At 50.6% G+C, this 25,025-nt stretch overlaps 10 protein-coding genes across 10 annotated transcripts; 5 read left to right on the top strand and 5 right to left on the bottom strand.

Moving 5' to 3' along the window:
- Positions 1 to 1,571: 1,571 nt before the first annotated feature.
- F5J12DRAFT_680466 (uncharacterized protein) lies at positions 1,572 to 2,761 on the bottom strand (the record flags this gene model as incomplete). Its single annotated transcript, XM_051740239.1, has 2 exons — positions 1,572 to 1,762; positions 1,810 to 2,761. Coding segments are annotated over 2 exons (1,143 nt in total), but the record flags the coding sequence as incomplete, so codon positions are not given.
- Positions 2,762 to 6,309: 3,548 nt separating this feature from the next.
- F5J12DRAFT_5998 (uncharacterized protein) lies at positions 6,310 to 6,909 on the top strand. The gene is made up of 3 exons (XM_051740170.1): positions 6,310 to 6,620; positions 6,683 to 6,752; positions 6,886 to 6,909. Exons 1-2 carry the CDS (start codon positions 6,436 to 6,438, stop codon positions 6,723 to 6,725), a joined length of 228 nt encoding a protein of 75 aa, XP_051605418.1. The 5' UTR covers positions 6,310 to 6,435; the 3' UTR covers positions 6,726 to 6,752; positions 6,886 to 6,909.
- A 284-nt stretch (positions 6,910 to 7,193) lies between these two features.
- F5J12DRAFT_710515 (uncharacterized protein) lies at positions 7,194 to 8,428 on the bottom strand (the record flags this gene model as incomplete). Its single annotated transcript, XM_051740652.1, has 5 exons — positions 7,194 to 7,313; positions 7,360 to 7,646; positions 7,706 to 8,182; positions 8,238 to 8,309; positions 8,365 to 8,428. 5 exons carry the CDS (start codon positions 8,426 to 8,428, stop codon positions 7,194 to 7,196), a joined length of 1,020 nt encoding a protein of 339 aa, XP_051605419.1.
- A 272-nt stretch (positions 8,429 to 8,700) lies between these two features.
- F5J12DRAFT_901881 (TFIID-18kDa-domain-containing protein) lies at positions 8,701 to 10,092 on the top strand (the record flags this gene model as incomplete). Its single annotated transcript, XM_051748225.1, has 5 exons — positions 8,701 to 8,841; positions 8,894 to 8,980; positions 9,033 to 9,237; positions 9,310 to 9,555; positions 9,632 to 10,092. 5 exons carry the CDS (start codon positions 8,701 to 8,703, stop codon positions 10,090 to 10,092), a joined length of 1,140 nt encoding a protein of 379 aa, XP_051605420.1.
- A 2,827-nt stretch (positions 10,093 to 12,919) lies between these two features.
- Positions 12,920 to 14,269, bottom strand: F5J12DRAFT_711423 (ribonuclease III domain-containing protein; the record flags this gene model as incomplete). The annotated part of the gene is made up of 5 exons (XM_051740705.1): positions 12,920 to 13,363; positions 13,428 to 13,441; positions 13,503 to 13,629; positions 13,700 to 13,790; positions 13,875 to 14,269. The coding sequence occupies 5 exons, from the start codon at positions 14,267 to 14,269 to the stop codon at positions 12,920 to 12,922; spliced, it is 1,071 nt and encodes a 356-aa protein (XP_051605421.1).
- Positions 14,270 to 14,547: 278 nt separating this feature from the next.
- On the top strand, positions 14,548 to 15,329 carry F5J12DRAFT_790233 (uncharacterized protein). The gene is made up of 6 exons (XM_051743819.1): positions 14,548 to 14,762; positions 14,826 to 14,854; positions 14,907 to 14,990; positions 15,041 to 15,051; positions 15,077 to 15,141; positions 15,210 to 15,329. Exons 1-6 carry the CDS (start codon positions 14,753 to 14,755, stop codon positions 15,248 to 15,250), a joined length of 240 nt encoding a protein of 79 aa, XP_051605422.1. The 5' UTR covers positions 14,548 to 14,752; the 3' UTR covers positions 15,251 to 15,329.
- Positions 15,330 to 17,849: 2,520 nt separating this feature from the next.
- F5J12DRAFT_901883 (uncharacterized protein) lies at positions 17,850 to 19,593 on the bottom strand (the record flags this gene model as incomplete). Its single annotated transcript, XM_051748226.1, has 7 exons — positions 17,850 to 17,898; positions 17,951 to 18,021; positions 18,072 to 18,228; positions 18,364 to 19,087; positions 19,118 to 19,315; positions 19,375 to 19,456; positions 19,513 to 19,593. 7 exons carry the CDS (start codon positions 19,591 to 19,593, stop codon positions 17,850 to 17,852), a joined length of 1,362 nt encoding a protein of 453 aa, XP_051605423.1.
- On the top strand, positions 19,571 to 20,577 carry F5J12DRAFT_6429 (uncharacterized protein). The gene is made up of 6 exons (XM_051740194.1): positions 19,571 to 19,686; positions 19,739 to 19,884; positions 19,944 to 20,066; positions 20,118 to 20,242; positions 20,293 to 20,356; positions 20,419 to 20,577. Exons 1-6 carry the CDS (start codon positions 19,676 to 19,678, stop codon positions 20,427 to 20,429), a joined length of 480 nt encoding a protein of 159 aa, XP_051605424.1. The 5' UTR covers positions 19,571 to 19,675; the 3' UTR covers positions 20,430 to 20,577.
- Positions 20,578 to 20,674: 97 nt separating this feature from the next.
- Positions 20,675 to 23,486, bottom strand: F5J12DRAFT_6460 (uncharacterized protein). The gene is made up of 5 exons (XM_051740197.1): positions 22,465 to 23,486; positions 21,988 to 22,408; positions 21,904 to 21,932; positions 21,590 to 21,849; positions 20,675 to 21,528 (listed from the first exon to the last, which is right to left on the bottom strand). Exons 1-5 carry the CDS (start codon positions 23,100 to 23,102, stop codon positions 20,726 to 20,728), a joined length of 2,151 nt encoding a protein of 716 aa, XP_051605425.1. The 5' UTR covers positions 23,103 to 23,486; the 3' UTR covers positions 20,675 to 20,725.
- A 17-nt stretch (positions 23,487 to 23,503) lies between these two features.
- F5J12DRAFT_790266 (ribosomal protein S5 domain 2-type protein) lies at positions 23,504 to 24,977 on the top strand. Its single transcript, XM_051743820.1, has 6 exons — positions 23,504 to 23,705; positions 23,773 to 23,881; positions 23,935 to 24,397; positions 24,456 to 24,561; positions 24,619 to 24,680; positions 24,728 to 24,977. The coding sequence occupies exons 1-6, from the start codon at positions 23,609 to 23,611 to the stop codon at positions 24,905 to 24,907; spliced, it is 1,017 nt and encodes a 338-aa protein (XP_051605426.1). The 5' UTR covers positions 23,504 to 23,608; the 3' UTR covers positions 24,908 to 24,977.
- Positions 24,978 to 25,025: the final 48 nt, after the last annotated feature.

Below are 25,025 nucleotides of genomic sequence, written 5' to 3' on the forward strand. Positions count from 1 at the left end.
GGCGGGAGCTGAAGCTAAGCTTAGAGTGATGTGTAATACGCCCATTACTTACTGACCACGAGGCACCACCACACACCATTAGCGCCCCCTTCCACCGCTGGATGAATAAAGAAGAAAGTTCCCAACGGCAGCTTTATATACACACACATTCATACGGGGTGAGTGTCCTGACACAGAAGACTCTGCCGGGTCACGGGGCGCGAAAGGGAGAGGGATAAACCGTTCAAGCTGACACTTCCCGATGAGCCCGAGAATTTGCTGGGTCCATCCTTTCGCCAGGAACGAAGAAAATTCGTGTTGCAGTGTTACAATTACAGTAAATAATAATGGTGTGCGACGGGGGGAGAATTTTTATCATTATTGGCGTGTGGAGCACTGCTGGTGTCGAACTTAGCATCGGCAAAGGATTAAGGGCCAGGAAACGCACGGACACACGCTAGCACAGGTTGATGCCATTCACTGCACGTGTGAGAATAGAACAAGGGAGGGCAAGAAAAAAAGTTCATTCGATACTGAATGTTTGCTGCACGTCAGCTGAGGGAACCCTGTTTGGAAGAGCTGGCGGCATAATTGTTGCTCGAGTTGGAAGGTCGGGGTCGAGGACTTGGATCGGAATAGCCGCCAAGGAGCCAAAACACGCAAACACACACAAAGCAAGCACATAATTTACGGTAAACGAAGAAAAAGACTAGAATTCCATTCCATAGCTAAATAATTCCTATAGGATTTAGTTCATACAAGTACACAAGGATTCTCTTGTTTTGTATAGGGAGGTATGGAAGACAAAAGCAGCCCATGATTCGTGCCTTACACTCTCCCGGCGTCGTCATGGTCATCGTGCGTGAAAGTGAAAGTGAATAGAAAGACAAAAAAGCGGCAGCATTAAAACAGGGCAGCGATGTGAGCGCGCGGGAGGAGAGGGGGTATTATCTAAATCACCGCACTAGAAGTGAACAATGAGCCGAGCAGAAAGGCGGCGAGGAAGAGAGGGGGGTATGCTGGGCGGGATGTGGAGGGTAGATTGCAAGATAATGGCAGGGGGTTATGTTTATGAGCAGTATGGACACAAGACGCCCGACACGTGTTCGCGTGCTGAGGGATACGATACATGTCAAGGCCGCTACCGATCGCAGTGGCCATAAATACCCAGGGACGGATTTTGGGTGGTCCCCTTCTGCCGCTCCCAAGTCGGATCGAACAAGATGAGTCGATTGCGGTGTGCACGAGGATGATAAATATGTGAGCCCCAACGAAGGATGATAGTTGGTCGAAAATGAAGCATCCCAAGGCAAAGTCGAAAAGCAATAAATAAAGCCAAGAAAGCATCATGATCGGAGATACTCAAGTCCAACGTTGGGCGTGTTTATGAACTCGGTACGGGAACGTCTGCAGGAAGGGTCGGAGAAGACGTCATCGGTGGGGACAGGAGCTCCGTCTTCGGTGAGACTTGGAGAAGAGCGGGAGAATCGGATGTGAAAGCAACGTTGCGCTGCGCATGGCTTTGATATGCCACCGGCTGGGAGAAGTAACCGGGGGAGGTGGCAGCCTTTCTCGGTGTGGGGTGGGGCTGCTGTTGCTGGAAAGACTGCAATGTCCGAGAGAGGAGCATTTGGCAAGCGAATGGGGGCTTGCACCCCAGCGTCAGCCGGAGGACTTTGAGAAGAGCGAGGAATGGGGAACGTTGTGACAGCAGGGGAAGAGAAGGCAGACAACTGGCCGGAAGCCGATCCGGGGGTGGGGGGTTGGGAGGAGTAAACGGACACTGCGATGGGTAAGAAAGAGGGGCAAACGTTGGATGGGGCGCCTTACCATTGTCGTCCCAATCACTTATAGCACCACTGCTGGACACACTGCTAGAGACCGATGCGCGACGTATGAGACCAAACTCTCTTTGCTCTTTCTTGATCTGTGGAGAGGAAGTGACAGCAGCAGCGGGTGTTTTTGGACCCTTTTTGTCAGGCTGGGCCACACCGGTGGATTTGCGCGTCTTTCCACCTGCACGGAGTTCATCAAACCGGAGGGGGCGTGGTCTGAGGTGGGTGCGTTCATAGAGGCCACATTTGTTGCAAACGATCTTCCCTGGGTTGAGGGTGGAGCGACGCCATGAGGGAGGCTCGGTGGTGTGACAGTTGAAACAGCGACGACGCAGGTACTGCGTTTCTTTGCTAGCTGCGTCGTCTGTGTGCTGTATGGCGACTGTTCCGCCGGTTGCAGGGGAGAGGTAGGAAGGGGCGTTGTTATGGTGGGAGTGGATGGCGTGAGTGGAGTACCCGAGCTGGGAGGGGACAATCAGGGGGGTATCTTCGAGTTTGATAGCTTGGTGGGCAGGCTCAGGCTCATGATACACAGGGGGACAGAGGTCATAGAGATGGGGGGAGGGGTATTGCTGGAGCTGGTCGTGTCTGACATAGGGGAAAGTGGCGCGACGGACGACGGTGCCGGAGTGGTCGTGGGCACGGAAGTGGAGGTGCTGCTGGTGCTGGTGCCATTCGTTGTAGTGGGCCTGGTCGTCGATGAAGTGGTCGTTTGGCTGGTCGTACAGCTCCTGGAGGAGAGACGGGGACTGTGCATAGCTGGACTGGGGGTAGACGGCGACGTCGTTGAACATCAGCGACTCGGAATCATGGAAGAGGGAGGATTCGGTGATCGGGTGATGTTTGAGGCTGATGAACATGTCCGAGGCTGAGTGTGGCGAGGGTGTCCTCGGGGTCGACGACGTGTCTGAGAACGAGGCGGGCGATGCGAACGACGACGCCTCAAAGTCCATACTTTATTTTTTAACAAAAAACAAAAAGGAAAAAGGAAAAAGAAAAGGAAAAAGAAAAAAAACAACACCCGTCAGCAGAGGACTGGTCGACGACGACGACGACACCAGTTAGTTATAAGAAACGAGTCCGCGTCACCAGATATGGCAATCCCTTATATGGCATAGCCCAATCTCACTCCACCAGATCCCGGCTACTCTTTCTTTCAGCCCGTACCATTATCTCGGGTCGATCGGAACATCCCGCATACCTCCGGACTCCGCCAGATCTCCGATTCTGCCTTATCGCATGTACAAACAACCAAACACGCGCATATAAACAAACACCCGCAATTTACGTATGTTCTCACACACAGCTTGCCCGATGGCTGTGTCTCTCTCAGCATGGCCCCACGTGTCATTTCAGGTTGCAATCTACCCCCTTCTGTTTGAAACACACATCCTCCCTCCACTCGAGCTTCTTGATGACGAGTACTACTTGACTCTCCTCCTCAGTTCCCACGACGTCCCCGTCGGTCACCTCTCAGGATTCCCCATCGCATCGCCACCGTGGAAGCCAACCCCAGTACTGATATTCCCCCTTCTTCCTCTCGTCCTACATAGCATTGACCTACATCTTGCGATCCGCGCCGTCGCACTGTTCTTGGTAACACTGGCGGTCTTCACAGCACTTGTTGCGCGTCTCACGCCCCCCGCCTCGCCTTTCGCACAGGCAAAAAGTGATCGTGATGAGCGCCGTGTCGTAGTCCATCATATTTCCACTCTTTCTTCTTCTCCCGTGCCCCCTTCTTTCCTTCTATTCTGCGTCCTTTGTTCCCTCGCGTACTTTGAAACACCGTGCTGTTCAATCAGTACTACAGATGTTTGCTTCAGCTGTCCTGGGCATGAAAACCGAGCACCCGCAATTGGAAATGTGTGCCCTTGATATGCGTCTCACGAGGCATGAAAGTACCTGGACTGATGGCAATACTGCAGTGCTATTTGAGGCATGGAGCACAAGGTTCGACCATGTAAAGTATGTAGAATTCCTTCATTGGGGAACAGCTCTCCGAACCATAAAACGATCTCCCCCGCACCTGACGAGCACGATACGGCACTACCCTCTGCCATGGAACGCCACGAATCTAGCGACCGGATGACCTTTCAACGTTCAAGTATTCTGCTTCCCACAGTAGTATGTGGCTTGATATCAGTTTTGCGATGCCAACTACAGAGCCACCGAATGTGGGAATGAAAAAAGACCTCGGAGATGGCAAACCGCTCTCAATGTATTAGTAGAACAATTCAGCAAGTCATTGAAACCGTCCCTGCACACGTCATATTTTTGGTACTCACAGCCGAGGGAAACAAGTTAATGCATCGAGCTTGCGTGCATGTGGGTGGTGCGTGCGCAGCCCCCCTCGAGTTGTCGAGTTGACAGACGCATAGCCATGAGAATGAATACTTTCTCCCTAGGGCAACATTCGGGTTAATACATCGTTAGCCTTCTCCGTCAACCCTACAATGTATATAAAACACCCGATGCAGAACCCACCATCGCCCCCGGCGATTCTATTTCAAGTACTTCTCTAATACCATCATCATGGTTGCAGACGCTCATATCAACACCTTTAGGGGCGCTGTAGCAAGTGCCGCAGCTACACGTCGCGATGAACAAGGATCAACCAACCTGTCAGCCCAGACTTCTTTCTGGAACCAAGTCAAACTTGCAAGTACGATGGGGTGAAGAGTTTCAGGCAGTGAGGATGACAATATGGTTTAAATCTGTTTTCATTTTTTGGCTAAGCGATCATCGTAGTCTCAAGACGTGTTTTGGACTTGACGTACGCTGCGATGATGAGCATTAGACTTGCGACTCCATCCAAACACCATCGATAATCATGTTCGAGCTTCGTCAATTCTGCTTTGCGTTCAAAGTCCCCCCCCCAACATGAAATGATATCCGTATCTCACGGTAAGTCTGTGGATTCCCGGACACGCGTCACATAGATAAGAAGTTCAATGAAGCACACACATCATCAACACGGCTCCGAGCGCTTCCAGCTACATTCTATTTGTACTTCCTAGACAGGTTGTGTTGGTTCTCATAGTCTCCTGAATCCTATGCAAGGTTTGAAATTGTAAAAAAATTATTACAGCTAGTTCGACGTCCATTAAACCATCGCTGCTTACTACGACGAATTTTAGTGTGCGTGGCGCAGACCCACTGTACTCGTGCACTGATCGGCGAGCTGTGAATGTCAAAGGTGACAGTAAGCTGGAGAGTTCAACAGTGCCTCGGGAGAGAATAAAGTCCGAAAGGTTACCCATACTAAAGCCCCTCCGAAGGAACGGTCGTCAGCGAGACACTGTAAAGGTAGTTTTCCCCTCCTATTTCACTGGATGAAGAATCAACGGCGACTTAAACGTAGATGATAATGCCCGCGTGTACTATACAAACGAGTAAGAGCATCAATCCAAACCTTCAAACCTGTACCGCCGCTACATGTGGTCCTAAATTGCGGAGCGGCAGAGCCCTGGTGGATATTTTAATTCGGTCAACCAAGGGAGCACAGGTGCGGCTTGATCACCTTTCAGAGGTTACTATATGGGCCCCAAGACAGAGGGTCCCAATGAGTACCTGAAAGTCATAGTTGCGAGCTTCGGCTGGATCCTGGGAGTGTGGTGCAGTGCGTCGGAGCAAAGTTACTACTGCGGAGCTGTGCGGTTGCGTCCTGGTCTGGTGGATAAGAGTCACAGGAACTACGCTGTATTGGGTTTGGGTACGCAGCGGCTAGACCGCAATGGAGCGCATTACACAGTTGCATTCCTCCGCCTTCGCTGGGGAAAGAGACCGATGACGAATGATTGGGGTTACGGGTCCTTCAGCATTCAGCGTTCAATTGGTGCCCTGAGGAGGTATCGGTATATGTGAAGCCGGGAATACTATGTAGCCACCTCTGATCTAGTAGCTTGTCTGTCTCCGCACGGGGGGAGCACTCAACCGACGACGAGCTGCCACAACACTAACTAGATGAACTTTTTTATATGTAACGTTATTACAATGTCTGTCATAGATGACGAGAAGTTCAGCCTAGCCAGGGGGGTCTGGGTCATGGGATAGATATTGTAGATCGAGACAATGTCACACTGGCAGGGGGGAAAAGTTCTTTGGAGCCCGTTCATAGCTGGTATCTTTCAAGTTGTCGGACAAGTGATATATGTACGTGGTCCAGCTGACACATATTAGAATCCAACGCCGCGAGACGTTTGAACCCACATACATGGGTGGATCCAAGGTCACCCATAATAGCTGCGATCGGCGGATAATCGGTTTGTGCGGCCTTGCGCAGTGCGTGGACAGAGGTGTACAGCCACAAACAAATCCAATTGGCCCGGACGCATGGTGTATGTCGGTGTGTACGCATGCATACGTGTAACCCACTTTCTAAAAGCTGCAGATGCTGTCAAGCTACAGTAGTTAACATGTCATGTCGATGTCAATAAAATGACGAGCACCCAATGAAAATGAGTTCGCGTTTATCGAAGTTCAAATTCCAAACTTAACTCATACATAATTGCGATCGTGCCGCGTTCGGTGTCATTGACAGGCGTGGGTGTCGTTGACGTCGGGATGCCATGTGGAGGAGTACGGAGTCAGAGAGTGCTTACATATTTACATCTCGAAGCCGATGCTTCTCTGGACCGCCTGGTCTGCTTGGGTCACTGCATATATGTCTTTTGTGCGTCAGTGCAGACGTAGAATGGACCCCGCGTCGAAAAAAAGGAAGGCCTTGCAAGTCAAACGACGTACAGAGTGGCGAGCCAGCCAAAAATTATCGATAATGATGGACTGGGCATTCGGGTTCTCGGAGAGGTGCGCCCCTTCTCCTGGGAAGTTCTTCACGTCATATTTACTGGCGACATCGAAACCTTCAGTCACCCATCCCACGCCAGTCGATCTACATGGGTGTGGAGGTGACTAGGGGTGACTGCCTCTTGGTATTTCGTAAGTCTTCATTCCGTTTTATTCCATGACTCCCTTTTTCCGACACTGCCACTCGCTGGACATCCCCCACCTTACTTCCCCCAAAGTCGACAAAGCTGGGTTTGGTTTCTTATTGTTATTGGCAATCCTGTAGTTTCCAAAGAATGCTTAGACGACAACAAAAATGAATCATCAAGTGTCGGCATTAGTTCAGTACGCGCGCAATCTCCGAATGTCCGCTTTTCCTTAGCTTCGCGCGCAGGTAAAGGGGCTCAGTCCTACAAAACAGTCAGACATTTGAGTGGCAGAGTGTAAGAAAAGGATCCTGACAAAATTACGGCGGCCGCCTGATCATTCTCCACGCACGGTGTAAGCACTGGACACGGCCCCTCACCTTCAACTTGCCAATCAGTAGTCTGGGTGAGTGGGTACCTGCAGCTATGTTTGTTCTTGATGAACAATCTACTTCTTCCGGCCCTTGCGACCGGGTGCAGAAGTGGCACCCATCCCCCGTTTGGTGCATTCTGCGCAGTACCATCGTTCCGGCAACGGTTGCTTTAAATTCACGCACGGCAAGTGGAACTGGCGCCAAGATTAGCGGAGTATGGTGGAGAGGTACGATGCTTACCCATTGGTAGGGGCAACCTGCATTGTCGCACGCGATCATCTCGCCGTAGCTCAGTTTCTGGCAGAAGCAATACAACTCCTTGTCTTCCCCATCATCTCCTTCCTCCCCATCCACCTCTTCGCCCTCTGCATCCTCCGTGCCTTGTGTCTCCTCTGCGAACTCCATCTCGAAATCATCCGCCTCAGATGATACCCCCCGCTTCTTGCGACGCCCGCGCCCAGCGGATGCTACATGCGATGGTGCGGGGGACGGCATCTTTATGGAGTCCTGCGCAGTTAGCTTGCGCTCTGACCAGTACGTCATGTCCAGACCATGCCGCGTCATCCTAAAGAAAACAAGCACTCACTCTTATATGCAGACTCTTCCACCCCACTTCTCGTACTAACTGAAACTAGACCTCCACCTGCCGACAACGGCACTGGCATACCCCCCGCGAACGCGTTCCGTAAACTTTCATTGATCTGAGCAGCAGGGTTCCGGCCACCAAGAATATACCCTGAGCCAGTAGCACTAATGCTCGTGCCAGACGACAAAATTGGCTGTGCCGCACCGGCGACAATAGCAGCTGGATCGGGTTCTCCTTGCAACGCGAGCACGCGTGCGAGGTCGTAGTCCAAACGTGACCGTTTCCGCGTGAGCATGTTTACGATCCGTTCCGCGATGGCAACTTTCTCGTCCGCAAGTTTTTCAAGTGTCTTTTGAGCTGATTTGATTTTCTCAGTGGGAGGTGTGAGTGCCTTGTCTTTGGAGGAGCTATCCGAATCAGAACGAAGGACATGTCGAATGTATTTGTGACTGTCGCGAGTAATTTCTTGTTGGAGTTCTTGTCGCCGTACAGTTAAAAAGGGTAGTTTGATGGATAACGAAATGTGACATACCTTGAGATTGCGTCTCCTTGGCACGAAGTTCCTGGAGAAGGAACTGAATTTCACCGGGTATGTTCTCGAGCGCTGTGAGACGACGGATGTAACTATGCCACTTGGTAAGATGCGGTGACACACTCACTTGATATATACTCGGATGCAATCGTAGCCGCCTCTTCCAGGTTCTGAACTGTTGGTGTGCTCATGGTCGTCCTTGAACAAGCAGGGTCGCTGCTGACTAAGGCCCGCTTCCTATTCTGTTTACCAACAAATTACGCCTGTGAAACGTCATTTAAGGTGGGCTCAATGGACTACTACAAACGATCTGAACAAGCCCCTCCTCCCATCCAGACAGCCCTCACCACCAACACAGGCGCACAGTTGGCGGTGCCAGCACCTTCCACACCAGCTCCGTCGTCCGCAGCATCATTAGGGAACCCCCCGCCACCTCATACTGCCTCGTCGACAGGACCAGTAAATGTCACGGCAGCTAACTGTGCCTACAGCAACACCAACGAGTGCGACAACAGCACTTCCAGCCCTGACGGCAGCGCAACAAATAGCCAAAAAATCCGATGGACAGAGGGATTACAAATACATACAGGAGATATCTCAGATGGTATGTGCATTCCGTAGTCGTATCAAGTTAATTATCGATGCATGCATGGTAGATGTTCGTCTTTGGTGAGATTCAGGACCCCAATCACGAGACCGTCAATCTCGTAGAGGACATCATTCGTAGCCAGCTTATCGAACTAGTACGTCCACTCCTCGTCTTGTGCTCTCAAAACGGCTACTACTCATCACAAGATCCTTCAAGCCCGTGCTCTTGCCAACCGTCGTAACGCAAAATTCATAACCGCTGAGGACCTCATCTTTCTCATTCGACATGACCGTGGAAAGGTAAACCGGCTTCGCACGTACCTCTCGTGGAAAGATGTGCGGAAGCATGCCAAGGACTCAGGGGGAGATGGGGGCGGTGGAATGGAGGTAGAAGCGCTAGAAGACGGTGATGGTGAGCTTTTTGTTTAATTTGTTTGGCAGAACTGTATTGCAGGCTGTTCATAACTTACACCTATCTACGAAGACAAGCTGGCGGCCAAGGCCCAGAAAATAACCATCAAACTCCCCTGGGAAATCTCGACGATCTATTCTGAGGTACTCCGGCAGGCGGGCCACCAATCTGACGACGAGGAAGACGAGGATGACATTGAGGCACACGAGGCCAGCATCCAGAGATTGAAGGAGGCAGACGACGCAACAAGACAGATGACGAGAGAGGAATATCAGCATTATTCAGATTGTAGGCAAGCAAGTTTCACGTATCGAAAAGGTGTGCATGGTCGTTCTTTGCGAGATGGGTGTGTGGATAAAAGTCAACGTTTATTGTACTAATTCACACATCTTAGCTAAACGGTTTCGTGACTTCCTCAACCTCCCTCCCCACTTGGACTTGAGGCCTAACGACGATACTATTGATATCGTCGGTTTCCTCGCCTTCGAGATGGTTCGATCACTGACTCTCGCGGGCCTGGAGGTGAAAAAGTCTTTGGAAGAATCCTACCTTCGCGACGATTATGCGCCTTCTTCGACTTCCCCCCTTCTTGGGAAGCGCAAAGCGAACTCTCAAACTGAGGCTGCAAAGCGAGCGAGAAGGGAACGAATAGATGGCGAGGATGATGACGACGATGATACGCCGCTTCCAACTAGCTCGTTGTTCTTGCCGCCTCCGGAGGCGCGAACAGCGCTGAGACCTGAGCATATACAAGACGCTTTCGCGAGAATGCAGGCTGATTCGTCGCACCACCGAAGTGCAGGAATGAGAAACTGGAGAGGTGGTTTAGTAAGGACAAGAGTTAGCTTGATCTGATGGGGTTGCAGAGATTCCATAAGCTGTATTCCTAGTGTTTCATCCATGTATACCTAAATACACTCCTCCCCTCTGTACAGCATTCCTTTTAGATATCCGCACTATTCAGCAACGAAGACCACCTTCCCAGTTATTCATCAACCATGCTCGCAGCAGAAAATAAAACCTTATCAACACAATTCATCATATATCTTTTCGGAAGGCGATTTCATATCCTTGAATACGGAGAACACCCCTTTCAAGGTCAATGCAAGCGCGGTGGGCTTTAAGCAGGTCGAGGCCAATTTGCATATCAACTCTGGGGTCCTTGGAGATGTACAACGACCGTAAGTTCCTGGTTCAAAGGTAACACGTAATATGCGTCCCTACCTCCACGACTGTGACCGACCAGTTTAGAGACAAGTTGCCGAATTTCAATTGTGCACTGTACACCCTACCGACAACCTGGGGTGTGGCAGAGCCTTGCACAGTGCCCTCAAAGCGCTTGTCAACAAGTTGTGTTATACTGACATGTACTGAGCGCCGGTACCAGAACGACATGCATGAGTTCAGAGGCTTACCCGCAAGCTTCCGCGCATCCTAGACTTACTGAATGCAAACAAGGACGGGTGTCAGAGGTGGAGGATCGGACGGTGGAGTGGCGTACTGAGAGTATGTTGTGCATAGGTGTTTACCAAAGCTTTGACAGGACGACCATTGACTTCGGCGGGAACGCTGGCATTTCAGCAGTGAGTACGCATGGGGAAGACAGATGACAAGAGACTCGTCCCACCAGAGCATTGTAACACTTTCGAATGACTTGGGGATATGTTCGGATGCATGCTCCATGTTCTCCATGATCGTTCGTTGTCGAGACACTACTTCGATTTGCCCCTGCAACCCATCATCGGCGAACTGCCTAACGCGACACAGAACATGAAGTGTAAGCAACTTCCAGACAAGATCACAAACAAGCATCTACCCTTTGACTGGGGTATTTCGTTGTCTCCGGAGCAGCAACATGGACTTATCAGCCACACCAAATTCTCGCAATGTTTTTGAACCAGCAAGTGGGACCCCATTGAACACGATAGCTTGCTCTTGGACAGGGATGCCTGACTACTTGGATTCATCCATGATATAGGAAAAAATCAATTCCGCCAACGGAAGTGAAACCCATAGTACATCATCAGTTTACGAAATGAGAAAGAGACCGTTCAGTCATAGCATACGCCAACACCAGGTGGGGCGAAAAGCAACTCACCTCCTCTTCGAGATGCGCCATGATACTGTCGAGCCCGTAACCTGGGTCCGCCTCCACAACATGCGTATCCCCCAAGTCATCGACAAACGTTAATTCCATGGTAATAGCCTTGCTGCAAGATTAGTACTCGACGTTCGATGCTAGTGGGTTCGGCGACGAACCAGTTAGCAGGTTTGGGCAGGTTTATTGTGGGGCTGGACCTTGGTTGGACTCCACTGATGCCAAATGAGATGACATCCGAATCGGTGGGGTCTCTGATACTTCTCTTCCCTTTTCAGACCTTACAACTCGACGTCACTGCGGGGCACGAAGTTGGTTCGTTTCATGCATACCCTGGGACCCATCCGGCCGTTAAGCCCGGGAAGTGATGCTGGGGACTCAACTTACCAAGATCATTTATCAGTCTTGACACCGGATTCCTCACCGGCATAGTCTGCTGAATTCACAGGCTCTGTATTTCATGTTTCACAATCCATTCCCCCTTCTCTGGCCACTGATTGCCAATGGGTCATCTGCCAGGTGGTGATCTTACTTGTGTAACTTGGTCAGTGTCTGAATATGCAACATGGTAGGTCCTTGGGTTAACCTCTCATTTGGTTTTTTTGTCTTAAAAACCAAAGCCATGATTAGGGAAACAACCATTTATTACTGCACTGACTAGCCTTATGCCTGCTGACCTGCATGCAACAGTCATCATTGTCTTCCAGAAGTTTTAGGGTTTCAGGGAAACCAGCTGTATGTATCCTAGGAGGCTGTAAAGGAGTCTTATCAGTGTTGCAGCTATGTGAGTTTCTACTTGGGTGAAAGACCTGGCAATGTAATCCTGTGCCATGGTCATGGCTGATATCTGCCCTGCCTTCTCTGCAGCTATGAGACCTTCTGAGAATCAGTAACTTGGCTAGTTGACCAGTGAGGTACCTCTTCTTGACCATGTTTCCATCAACTCAATTTGAAAACCTTTGGTAGGGTGTGTGGTGCACTACCAGTTGTTGATTGGGTTTGAAATACTTTTTAGAAGGCCAAAGATGACCAATGATACAGGACAATGATTGAAAGCACTCCCTGCAGCCTGTGGAGGAACCCCTGTATTTAATTTTAAAAGTTTAGTTCCTCATATCTTCAAATCTGCATATGCTGGCTGAGGTGTCAATTGCAGTTATAAACCCTGAGGGGCACAAGAAAAACATAGATTTTGACAGGAGGACTATGTAAGATCAGTGGTAGACAGGAAAAACTACAGTGTACTTAATGTGTTAAACATAACAGCAAAACAATGACAGCAGATTCAGAGGAACAGTATCAGAAATCATAATGGCAAATGCATAGACAAGGCAAGGGTATATGTGAGGGTATACAAGATACAAATCCCACCTCCATTATCTCTTCAAACTCCCAACAAGCTGAGGGTTTCCATGATGTTCTGGGACCTACTTGAAACCCTCTGCCAGTAAGGGTCTGAATAGAGAATGCAGATGGGATTTGTCTTGTATGTCAAACAAACTAGTACCTATGCCAAATATGAGTCTCAGGAAGGAAAAAAAGGCAGGGTATGTTACTCACCTTGGCCAACCTACTATACCACATCTACATGTCCATCCCCAACTTCATTAGTCCCTTCTTTGCAGCCTCATTTCTGGCAGCCTTCTTTGTCCTCCCCTTACCCTTCCCATACACCTCTCCATTAACTTCAGCTCTGACACTCCAAATTGGAGTTGTGACATTTTTATCTCCCACCTCACTAGTGGTATATACCCATTCCACATCCAACTGTTTCTTGTGCATTAGTTGATTGAAGAGGGCCAGATGACCACGAGTTAAGCCACTACTTTCATCATCAATTATTGCACCAGTCTTCCTGCTCATGTCCCCAAAAGCTGTCAAGCTGTCATCTGGAAGTGAAGCTGGAGGCAGGCCATGCTGAGTTCTGACATGATCATAGGCTGCCTTTATATATGGTATGAAAAGGGCCCTCAGCCAGGTCTCAACAGCAGGCAGTCCCTGGTCACAGTAGAGCCCACCAATATAGGACTAAGTCAATGGTGACACCCTGATCAGTATGCCAAGTGTTATTGATCAAAGGGGGTAAGCTTACCTCAAATACATCAGCTGTTCAAACCCAAAAAATTAAACATCCAGGTCCCAAGAATTAATGTCATCAGTTACTCACCTTGAATGTTCAGGCTTGCTCTAAGTGTAACTTCCTGTGCAGTATGAAGCCTCAGGTGATGGTGAAGCCCATACTGACAAGAGATATTTGCAAGGGTGGCATTACCCACTACCAGGGCACGAAGTTTCTGGTGGATGAAGAGGAACAACAATCAACTACCAATGCTTTTGGAATGCCAGCAACCAAGGAAAACATACTGTTGAGGGGCCCACATGAAGCAATGGGTAGTCATCAAAAAGGATCTTGGTTACAACAAGGCTGAGGACAGTATCCCCTAAATGCTCATATCTGCAATGATCAATAAATCAATCTGCCCACATACACCAATGGAAATATACCCAGGTCCAAGACATAATCAACAAAGTAACTCACTTTTCATTGTCAGGACTGGGATCCCCTAGATGATCTTCAAAAACATGGTTTGGCCGGCCATGGTAGCTCCGATGGGTGAATACTCGACGCTCGATGTCTTTCGAGTGGATGGGTGGTAGTGCAGGGAAGGGGTTGGAGACACTGTCGAAAACAGGCTGAAGCACAGGTGCAGGACTTTGTTCAGCATCATCCAACACAGTTTCCAGATTCACAACCAGTTTTGGAGGTCCCGTAATCAAATGGGCCGTTGGTCGTTGCAACAATGCAGTTACGGGAGGGCGCGAGACATGTGGCAACGATCGCACGGTCGGGATAGGGCGAGCCGCGAAGTGCGTCGCCGATGATAACAAAGTGCGTGCGCACACCCAGACGGGACCCCCGATGGAGTAGATCATGCGAAAGGAGCGAAGTGATGAGTGTATCAGGATCCTGGAACAGACAATGGTCGTTGAAGAAAGAACATACTTCACGCCCATGGTCGCAACTGACTCCGCTGTGACAAATACTCGCTCTGAGATGACTGCACTACTGCGATGCGGTAACGATTGGTTCGACTCAGCCTCAGGCCGGGCTTGGGAGGCGCAAGGTGAAGGTTGTGAACCCGTGGGCCAGGTCCACACGCTCGATCGGTGACTTGATGGTGTCCCGGCGGATATCCGGCACGGACGCTCCATTTCTTCACCATACGTATTCCACAACGCCCACGTTCGCGCACGGCGAAACGGCGCGAGATCTCAGCAACATGAGTAGAGGGCAGCTTCCAGGTGGAGTCTTGTCGTGGATGTTAACCTTGACGTTTGCTTCCGCCTTTTTTGGGGCCGCTTGCAGCACCCCACTGCGTCGCCAACTCCCCCATCTGTGTCTCTGACGCTCTCACCATGTGGCCAGGTCAGTCTATGAACTAACCAACGAATCGACGTTGTCTCAGGTAACCCGCGTCCTGGGTTGCAGATGACCATTACCGAGCATGGTACTACTGGGTGAGGTACTTAACGTTTCCGGGCCTCGTGTAGCTAATAACCTCTAGCTTAGTCAAAATTCATAACAGCCTTTCTTCCTCTCCATGTTCTCCATGGATTTCTAACATGCAGTGTCATTGGAAAGTCTTGGCCAAAGGTGTGGATTTATCAAGGATTTTTTTCCAGACGAGGCTACCCCAATATAAGCGTCCAAGGTTGTACAGTAACCGCACAAGCTTTAAGGCAGAGAGGTATCGGGTCCCAGCCAGCCAAAGAAACACATAGGTTGGGTAAGTTGTATCGCAGAGGTTAGCATTGCGCAACTTGTCGCGGACTTGCGTGCGCCATTTCAGACCTTCGGAACATATTCATGCAGATTGCGTCCCAACAAAAGGCTTCGGTACCGCCAGTTTTTAAGGTAAATTACCGCTAACGGTCTCACCATTTGCCCACCATACACTTGCACATGTCACAGATACCGTATCCGCATTTCGTTGTGGTGCCTCGTTATACTGGACTTCGTGGTGGAATCCCCGCATATTGACGTCAATCGTGTGCTACGGCGGTACATGTCGATTTTGTATGGTTGTATGTTGATTGCACAAGGTCGGTGCACCGTACACGGGTGTATTCCTTTCCATAGTCGACCATTTCATTTAAATCCGAACGTTTGAGAATGTCTTGCATTGAGGAGAACACTAGATGTCTGTGCAAGGTCAGGGGTGGTATTCCTAGTGTTACATGGTCATGCATCTATGGGTAAAAATTGTTTTCATCCCTTAGCACCTGTGGCTCCATCCCGCACGTGAGAACAATGAGTTGACTACAATCCAAAGTTTTATAGCTCGTTCTTCGGGGCGACCTTTTCGTTCCCGCCGGATATTGCTTTTCGAGCCGTCTTTCATAGGAACAACATACTTGCAGCAACGTCAACGCTGCCACCCGCAGCCTCTAGCAACCTAACCGCCTCCTCCCTCACTACCCCAAGATCCATAAGCGTTTGGATAGAGTTCTCGGGAAATCTCGAGGTCTCCGATTGGCCTGCCCTCGGATGGCTTCCTTGTGAGTCAGAAGCCGCTGGCATGGAACCCAGTCGCTGTCCGCCTCCTGGGAAGGAGTGTGATCCCGATCCCGATGAGTCCCGTAGGTGTCCGGGCACGGAAGGCCCATCTACCCCTGCACGACCCATCCCTGCTCCTGCCGCAGATGTAATTAGCAACAGGTGAAGGAGGAATCTCACCGGCCATTTCCATGGCGCGCGCTTTCTCGGGAAGTTCGTGTTCAGCTAGGAAGGCGACTTCACAGCCTTGGATACGTAGAACATTCTTCTCGAGGTCAATGCAAGCTTGATGAGCCTTAAGCATATCAAGGCCGAGGAGGAGGTCAACCTCGCGGCCCTGGAGAGTCGGAAATCGTCTGAGTTTACGCAAGCGAGACTGCATGACAGAAGAAACGCACCTCGATAATAGTAAATGAACAGTGCAGGAACACGTTGCCCACTTTAAGTTGCGCACTGTGCACTCTGCCGAGGATCTTGGCTGTACCTACACCACGCGCGATACCCGCAAATCGCTTGTCTAAAAGTCGCATGACACTGCCGTGACCTTCGTGTAAGTATCAGAATGAAGCAGCTAACTTTCTAAAGGACTTGCTTGCAAGCTTCGGCACACTCTGGGCTCACTGTATTATAGATAGTGAAATGGAGCGGCGGAAACGAAGGAAGGAAATGGCATACTGATGGTTTGTTGCGCACCGCTGTCTACAAATGCCTTGACGGGGCGGCCATTGACTTCGACGGGAACACTGTTATGGAAAAAGTCAGTACTCGTTACGCCGAAATAAGCCACACCAGAAAGAAACAGTGTTGTCGTGTAGGAGATTTGCTTACTACAACATGGTCACCCTTCCGAAGGATTCAGGGCTATACTCCAGCGCATGCTCCATATTTTCCATGATTGCTTGTTGTTGGATCGCTTCCTCAATGCGTCTCTGCGCTTCGACGTTGTACGGGTCGGAATGAAGCAATTCCATGGCCCGCTGACGCTCAGTTTCAACTGCAGCCAAACGTTCGGACAGTTGATGATAAAGTTGAGCGAATCTGGCAGGGTCATGTTTGGCAGCTTCGAATAACTCTGGTCGCGTCTAAAACAGGGGGAAACCATTTTTCACTCACGACGTCAAAGAGTGAAGCAATCAAATTCGTACCGCCTGCAGTCGTGCCATTAATTCCGGATTACCCAACAACTGTAGCCGTGCCGTTTCTGCATCTTGGATGCCAGTCTGTCTATGCATTTTTGCACAGACGCACGTTGACCAAACGTCACCATTATGGACGATGTAACATAAATGCCTGATACTGATGACTGCGTGTGAACCTACCTCCCTACCGATACACTTGACGGCCTCCTGATATACAACATCGAATCCTCCACGAGCCCCAATTGTGACATCGTTGCGTGGGGATTGCTAAGAAGTCTCCCCTCGAAGTAGATGGTTTGGTCAGAAACAGGGATATCCGACTGCCGGCAGTTGCATGAGATCGATTCAGCCAGCAAAGGGACGCCGGATGCACGCGCAATATTTTGGGTGATACTGTGTCAGTCCGTTTTTCAAGGGTCATGGGTAAAGGCGCGCGGCTCACCTCCGCCTCGAGGAGAACCATAACATCGTGAAGTTGCATGCTTGGGTCTATCTCGAGAAAGTATGCATCTCCATCTTGATTGACAAAAGTCAGCCGCATTTTGATTGCACTGAGGTGTTCGAGGTTGTGTGGTTCTTGGTAGCGACAACTGGCCAGTACTTGTCAAGCGACAACTACTGTCCCCTACTTGCTAGATAGATGATAGGTAGATGATGATGCCAGCAGGTCGGAGCACAAAGCTCAATAGCCACCAAGGAAGGAAGCACCTGGGGACATATTCTAGGTCGGCTAATTCCGGTACATGAATAGGGAGAATTCCTTTTTTGGTCGCAATGATAACCAAGATCTCGTCTACATACAAAGAGAAAAACATTTTCACTGGCGCGTACCTCTTCCACCTAATCTGCTCCTCGCAATGGTCGACCTAGGATGCGCATCCATGAGTAATTCCGTACAAAAAATCCGCGAGTACCTACATCTTTGACCCTCCTGTACGAAAATTAGACATAAGTGCACTCTCCAGTGCAGACGGCTGAAACGCTGGCATCTGTGTGTGCAAGAAATTGGATATATGTCCAAGGAAAGTATGGACACAACCTTACCACTCAGATCGCTGAAGCTACTCGCTGTACTCCCTTGTGTGCTTTCCCCTTCACTGACAACTGCTGCGCCATACAGAGGGCCTGTTCCTTGCCCAATGGTACGCAGATGTGCATGGCCTCTTGCGTTTTGCGCAGAGATGACTGGAGGAGAGCTTGATTTGGAGGACGGGATATGACGTGCCATCGGTGAAGTCGAAAGTGAGGGCGCTTGGGAATGTGGATGGAGATGTGTATGAGTATAACCATGTGTTTGAAAGTGCGCTTGGCCATGAGGAGTTTGAGAAGACGGAATTATCACGGGTCCAGGTGAGGGCGGGGACGTAGGTGATGGAATGGATGGTACTGATCCCTGTGGGGAGGAAACACTCGAAACACTCGCACTATGGTCCCTATTTCTAGGTGCAAAGCCCATTCCTTCTTGTCTAAAACCAAAGCCAATGTCCTCACTAAACCGTGGTTTGGCTGGGGAACCTGTTGCAATGACCCCAGACAAGCCAGCGGTAGTAGTGCTAATAATCGGCATTGGAAAAGGTGTTCGACCCCGTATGGCCTCTTTCTCCTTGCCTTTGTTCTGGGAAGGAGGATTTCGCACTAGTCCAACCATCTCAGTCGTCATCATTTTTTGCAGTTGTGCTAGCTTCTTATCCAACGCTTCCCTCTCCTCCGCGTTTCTTTCTTCTTCTTCCTCCTTCCTCCCCATTACCTCGGAAGTATCACTGGAGTCGCTAGGTTCCCCTTCGGAAAATGGAGATGGAGATCGGAGCGACGCAGTAGAACGCCTTAAAACAATTTCCTGGAGAGTAGCCGTAGGAGAAGAAATCCTGGCTTGCCCCTGCCGTTGCGCATGCGGAAATCGGGTCTTGGATGGGGACTTGTGCGTAAGCGAGTTCAATCGCAAACGAACACCAAGTGGGGTAGCGGACATCGCAGACCCTGTAAGCGTCCGCGCGCTGGCTGCGCCACCACTTATCTTTCTGGTGGGTATGCGGATAGAGAGTGACTGGCCCCGATCTACGGTTGGTGCCGTAGCCGCTGGCGCACCTAAATGAGGTAATGCGCCCGCTGACGACGAAGGGCGACGTGAAGAGGATGGCACTCCACTTGTAGGTTGCTGAGAGGTTGGATGCGAAAGAACTCCAGGGATGTCCTTGAGACCGCGAAGGTCCTCCTCGTAACGGGCCTGGGCACGATACAGGAGGTACGGCAGTGGTACTTCAAGGTGTGCTGCAAGGCCCTTCCCTGTCGTTATTCTCAACGCTTTAAACGTGAGGAGAGATGCGGGGACGGATGATACGTACAGTCGGTCCCGCCGTTATCACTCGTCCGAGAAAGCGCGATTACTTCCCAGAGAATGTTAGCCTTTTCGGCGTTCCATTCTATCTGTTCCATCAACGGTGCTAAACATCTTTCCGAGGCCAGACTGCGAAGTGACGTACATGGGGAGGGTCTTGTAGAGGGTTCTCTGGCCTGTCATAGGGGAGTTGGACGACAACGCGGATGCGCGGTGTGGTGGACATCGTACTGAGCAGTACTAGCGTGGATGGTCCTTGCAGTTACCTACCAGTGATGATGTTGTCGTGATCGACTCCAGCCGTTGGAATGGCGTTCAAGTAGGTCTGAGCACGACCAAACCCGCTAAGCTAATTACGATCGTTACGCAAGTCTCCTATTTCTTAGTCTACCAAAAACCCGACAGAAAGCAATCGTTCCCAAAGTCTCAGCTTCGATTTCTCAGTCCATCATGTCCAAGGCAAAATCTAGCACCGTACTAGAAGTGGAAGACGAGGAACAACGGCAGGATCGGATTCGTTCGTCGCTGCGTGCTATCTTGGTTGGCCCCACGGACCCTTGATCACCTGCTTCTCAGGTACTCTCCTCGAGAGGTTGAACGAAACGTCGAAGGCCAACGCAGCCAGGGATACCGCTTCTGGCCCCAGGATTCCTGGGATTTTGGACTGCAAAACCCATCCAATAGAGCCACCCACGGAACGTGTGTATCCTTGTCGCTCGGGGGAAAGTCTTATTGACCTATCGCCGACAGTCCTCTCTCGCGTCCAGGCCTTTCTCCCGGCCCTTCGTGAGTCTAACGAGGCTCTCGCTCAACAAAACCCAGAGGACCTGGACATCGAAAACATAGGAAAGGACGAAGAACAATATATCGAGATGGTCGGTAATTTGCTCGCACCTTTACCCGGATACTCATATTGTTATAAAAGAATCTAGGTCTAGGGGTGTTCGAAGCGAAACGTAGAAGGAGGAACGTGTCCAATGATGACTCGGGTGAGGATGACAGCGACTCAGAATCGTTTTCGCACTCATCATCTGAATCAAACACATCCGAGGCATCCTCTGAGTCTTCAGATAGATCGCGCCCGCCTTCCTCTCCTTAATCATCTTGAGGCATGTCGCCTCTGTACCTACAAAATCACTTCCCACTACATAAGTTCCTCTACACTCCCATCCCCCACCTGTACATACGATGATCAAGGCCACCTGTTTGCTGGAGGTTATCACATCATTTTTTGGGAGAAAGTGGCCTTGGTATAATTACATTCGCACTAGGGGCACAAGGGTAATAGTAAGAGTTGTAAATGTCCATGCTACACGCCTACAGGTCATTATATCACGGACAACAGAAAAGATTATTTGCTATCTTCCTATATACATACCATTTTCCTCTGATAGGTTGGCCATAAACAATGACCAAAATTCGTTGTCGAAGAAAATTTCAGAGTTGAAGTAATTTGGGTCATTGATCGAGAACGACTGCGGTGGGGGCGGGAGGTTCACCGCGTGATCATGAGGAACCGCAGAATGCGGCGTCGTTGCGTTACCTTCGTCAGCGTATCCACGGCTGGTGGAGATATTCGAATATCCAGCACTCCCGTTCACCTCTGCATAACCCTGAGCCGGCGCATTGGGATGCTGTTGCCACGTCGTCCGAGAGGCTTCCCGGGGGAAGCGGCTGGCAAGTTTCTCCCGAACGGATAATAGTCCTTCCTCGATGGTGCGGGAGCACTTGGCTGCACTGTGGTCTGCCGAACAGGATATTCGAGACAATAGCTCTATCGTCCGGGAGAGGAGCAGGTCGGACGACCCAGGAAGCTGTTCACCGCCCCTCTCTGCCGCTGACCACTTGCAAAGAATGATATACAACGTCGCAAGCATTACCATTGCGAAGAAGTGGTCCGGTGCAGCACTCAGAAGTCGGTCTTCGCGCCGCGAAAGTATGGTTATCAGAGCACTATCTGCAATCGCCATTGCCTGGGACCCCCAGCTCACAACGAGCTTAACTCCGTTATGTTCCACGCTTTCGAACCAAGGCTCTTCCAGCTTGTCGTGTTCATATACCCGCTTTAACTCCATCACCACGTGCAGGATGACCATCAGCCGGTGCGTCTGGTAATAAAATTGCAGCATGCTGAAATAGAAGACTTCGTGTCCTGCTAGAACTATGCGTCAGCGTTAATAATGTATGGGCAAATCGCCGGATGAGCAAGGGTCACCACGTACCAGTAAATGGGGCAATCAAATGTTCGAGGTTGTCCATACGCGCAAGGAAATCAATCACATCCCTGTAAAACACACCGAGGTCGTTTTTAGACTGAAGTCGTAACGAAAGGCCGTGGGCAGTGAGGGCAAGTAGGCGAGAGGTAAGCATTAGTCGCATGTCTCGGGCCAATGGCACAGTGGCCACCGAGGTCGTTGCAATGGCATCATGCACCAATTTGCTGCAATCTGATATCGGGTCACGACCTGTACCATGACACAGCCTTCAAGGACGAGGACATTAGAAGCGCAACCGAGTAACGACGAAGGAGTCATACATGGTCTCAACATTGTTGAGGGAGAACCACTGCATGAAGAAGTCATTTCTCAGATGACTGTTAGGGATGTCAAAATAAACGCACAAGTCGCGCTTTATCAAGTGCTTCTACGAGTTCCGAACTTGGAGGTTCATTGGGCTTCTTTTGCTTGCCAAGGGTCAACGCATAGGTCATAGCTTCGCTCAAGCGGAGGTTCATGGCCATGCTGACAGCTGCCGTGGCGAGCAAGCGACCATCGCGCGTCTCTCTGGATGCTGAGTCACCGACAGGCACCCAAAGAGAATGGATATTGGTGGCAAGGATTGCGTCAGTAGATGGCAAGGGACTGAAGACTTGTTTGAACATTGCCTCGTCTGCTAGCCGATACAGTTGTGGGGTGACGATTGATCGGATTGGTGGGTCAAGATGGCGGGATGCGACACAGCACTGGGCAAGTTGAACAAAAGGGCTGTCGCTGTGATGATTTGGTTGTAGGTTAAGCCAGGGATTATAACATTCTTCGAAACTAGCAGTAGATAACCGAACGTTAATAAGAGCCCAAGCAAGAGGGACTTGGCGTACATGTCTGTGAGATATTGCATTCGCTCCCTACCGAGGATATGGAATAGCGATTGTTGGATTTTGCTCTTGAGAACATCCTCCCCGTTGATGCCTGAACGAATGAGAGCTTGCATCGCGAGCATTGGTACGGTAGTGCCGTCGAAGCCACCAGGGAGTTTCAATAACCCCCACGGACGTTGTTGCTCAGGCAAGAGACGTTTTGGGTCTGAAAGGTCGACCTCGACCTTATCTGGGGGTTGGTCCCTGAATGAGGACGGGGAGTCGGGAGCGGGACTCTCCCATGCCTTCAGGACGCCTTTTGGCGGGTCGAAGGAGCTGTCCAGAACCACCTCCGACACTTTGCTTGAAGAGGCTGGTAGGGATGCACGTCGGTCGACCTTCGGTACGTCAGCGGCATGTGCCTGGACACGCGTGCTGGAGGCGCCAGAGGGACATTTGGTATCCTCGAATGAGCAGGTCAAGTTTAGTACATTGCAGCGATGACACTGCACTCCGGACTCTCCATCCAGCACCTCGCATCGAGTCTTGTGTTTTCTACATGAAAAACAAGCTTGGGCAGCTTTCGCTCGTTTAGCCGGAGGCGGTCGGGGGCTATGGGCACGTTTCGAGCCGAGTATAGGTTCGGGAGTGCCCTGCATAGTAGGTAATACAGCGAGCTTGAATGGGTGCAGCGGACTAATAGGTCGGCTCAACGAGCCTGGCCAATTTAGTATTGGGCGCTGCCGAGTCAGACGATTACCCTCGGCGAGAGGGCCGCACTGCCACAGTTGTCAACTCGGATGTGCAACGAGTTCTTGTCACCGCACGGGCGCCGCAATGTAGGGTATGGTACATACACTCGTGGAAGTTTTCGGAAGAGAAAGGTTGCTGTCAAAAAGATTAGCACGACACTTCGACGTCGAGGCTAGGGTTGCGCAGCCGATGGCCGCATGCCTCAGGGGGTCCTGATTTGGGATGGATGCTCACCACAGGTTTTTCCTGTGGATGTGAGTCAAGCACTGTCAAGGGGGACCAGTCCCTATAATGGTAATTTCTGACTGGGTTGTATGTTCAATGTATGTTAGTTTGCCAGTTATCAGGTGTTCATGCTGTCTGCCAGGCACGAACTAAGCTTTTGATTCTGTAAACTTCCGCCTCATTCCTGATGGACGCCCCGAACGACCCAGGGACGGAAATACAAGAAGTGATTGGGAAGCTTATGGCAGATCCTAGCACCGAACAGGTGGCTTCAGAGATGATGGGTGCGCCTCGAGCCCTTTCTTTGCCCGTGTCAGCCTTGTCCGAGCCTCCCCGGCACATCTTGTTCAGTGCTACAGTCCATCTATGGTGATGATGCCATCCAGCCATGGAAGTCTCCCGCCAATGGAAAACCCGTCAACGGAGACTCGGCGACCATTCGCTATGTGCTCTCTCTCAAGTATGTTCACCCATCACCGTCTCCGCCAGTAGATTATTCAGAGTTCTATCTAGTCTTCTAGCTCACGAGGATATATCCATCCGAGTCCTCGTTTCCATCCCTTGTTCATACCCTGCATCTAGTCCCCCTCAGCTCCAGCTCCTCTCTCGTTATATTGGCGCATTCGGAGTAGATTCTTCGCTGTTTGGGTCAGTTTTACGAACGTTTATGTCTACCTCTGCAGTGCAGTGGTCCCCGGGCACCGTCTGTGTATTCGACGGACTACAAAATGTACTAGAACGATGTGAGAATTGGTACCAAGAGCGCTTGCACAAAGACAAGGCCGATGAAGTGGTCCGCGCAGATGTTCTTCCAATGGATCCTCCCCTTGATGAGTCGGAGGAGGGGCCCGTCCCAGTCGAGGCCCCGGGAAATACTGTCCTACCAGAAGGGATCCAAATAATAGCAGCCGAACCGATCGTAGACAGAAAAAGTGTCTTTGTGGGACGAGCATGTCGGATATCTCATCCGTCACAGGTCAGGCTCTTGTCTCCTAGCGAGGGCGTGCCGTTATACCAAGGTATGGTCTTGACAGGTACCACCGATACTTGATCACCTCATGTCTGATCGGCAAATCGCTCGTGCTGCCCATCCTATTATCCATGCATGGAGGTGCAAAGTGGGCAACATTCTTCATCAAGGTGAGTATGGCCGTCGCTCTTAGATTACCGGGTTTATCTGACGGCACCCCGTCGAAGACAACGACGACGATGGCGAGAACGCCGCAGGAAATCGCCTGGCGCACTTATTGTCTATTCTCGTATGTTTCCTGTTCCGTCCACACCTTGGTACTCTAACTCGGTGCAGGAAATTGATGGCGTGTTGGTCGTCGTAACAAGATGGTTTGGAGGCGTACATCTCGGACCTGATCGTTTCAAACATATCAACCATGCTGCGCGGAATGCACTAGAGGCAGCTGGATTCCTTGACCAAAGCGAGGACTCTGGGAAAGGCGGCAAAGCATTGCAGAAAGGTCGCAAACGGTGACCTTGCAAGACCTTTCTAGATGTGTGTACATACATACCGTAGAACACATAATATCAATTCATGAGCAATGGAAGCTTTTGAGCGTGATGAGGTCATACGCTGGCAATCGCTCAGACGC

This window comes from Pisolithus orientalis, assembly GCF_024613125.1.
Source record: "Pisolithus orientalis strain OTSU chromosome Unknown F5J12scaffold_1, whole genome shotgun sequence".
In the NCBI taxonomy this organism is placed as follows: Eukaryota; Fungi; Basidiomycota; class Agaricomycetes; order Boletales; family Pisolithaceae; genus Pisolithus; species Pisolithus orientalis.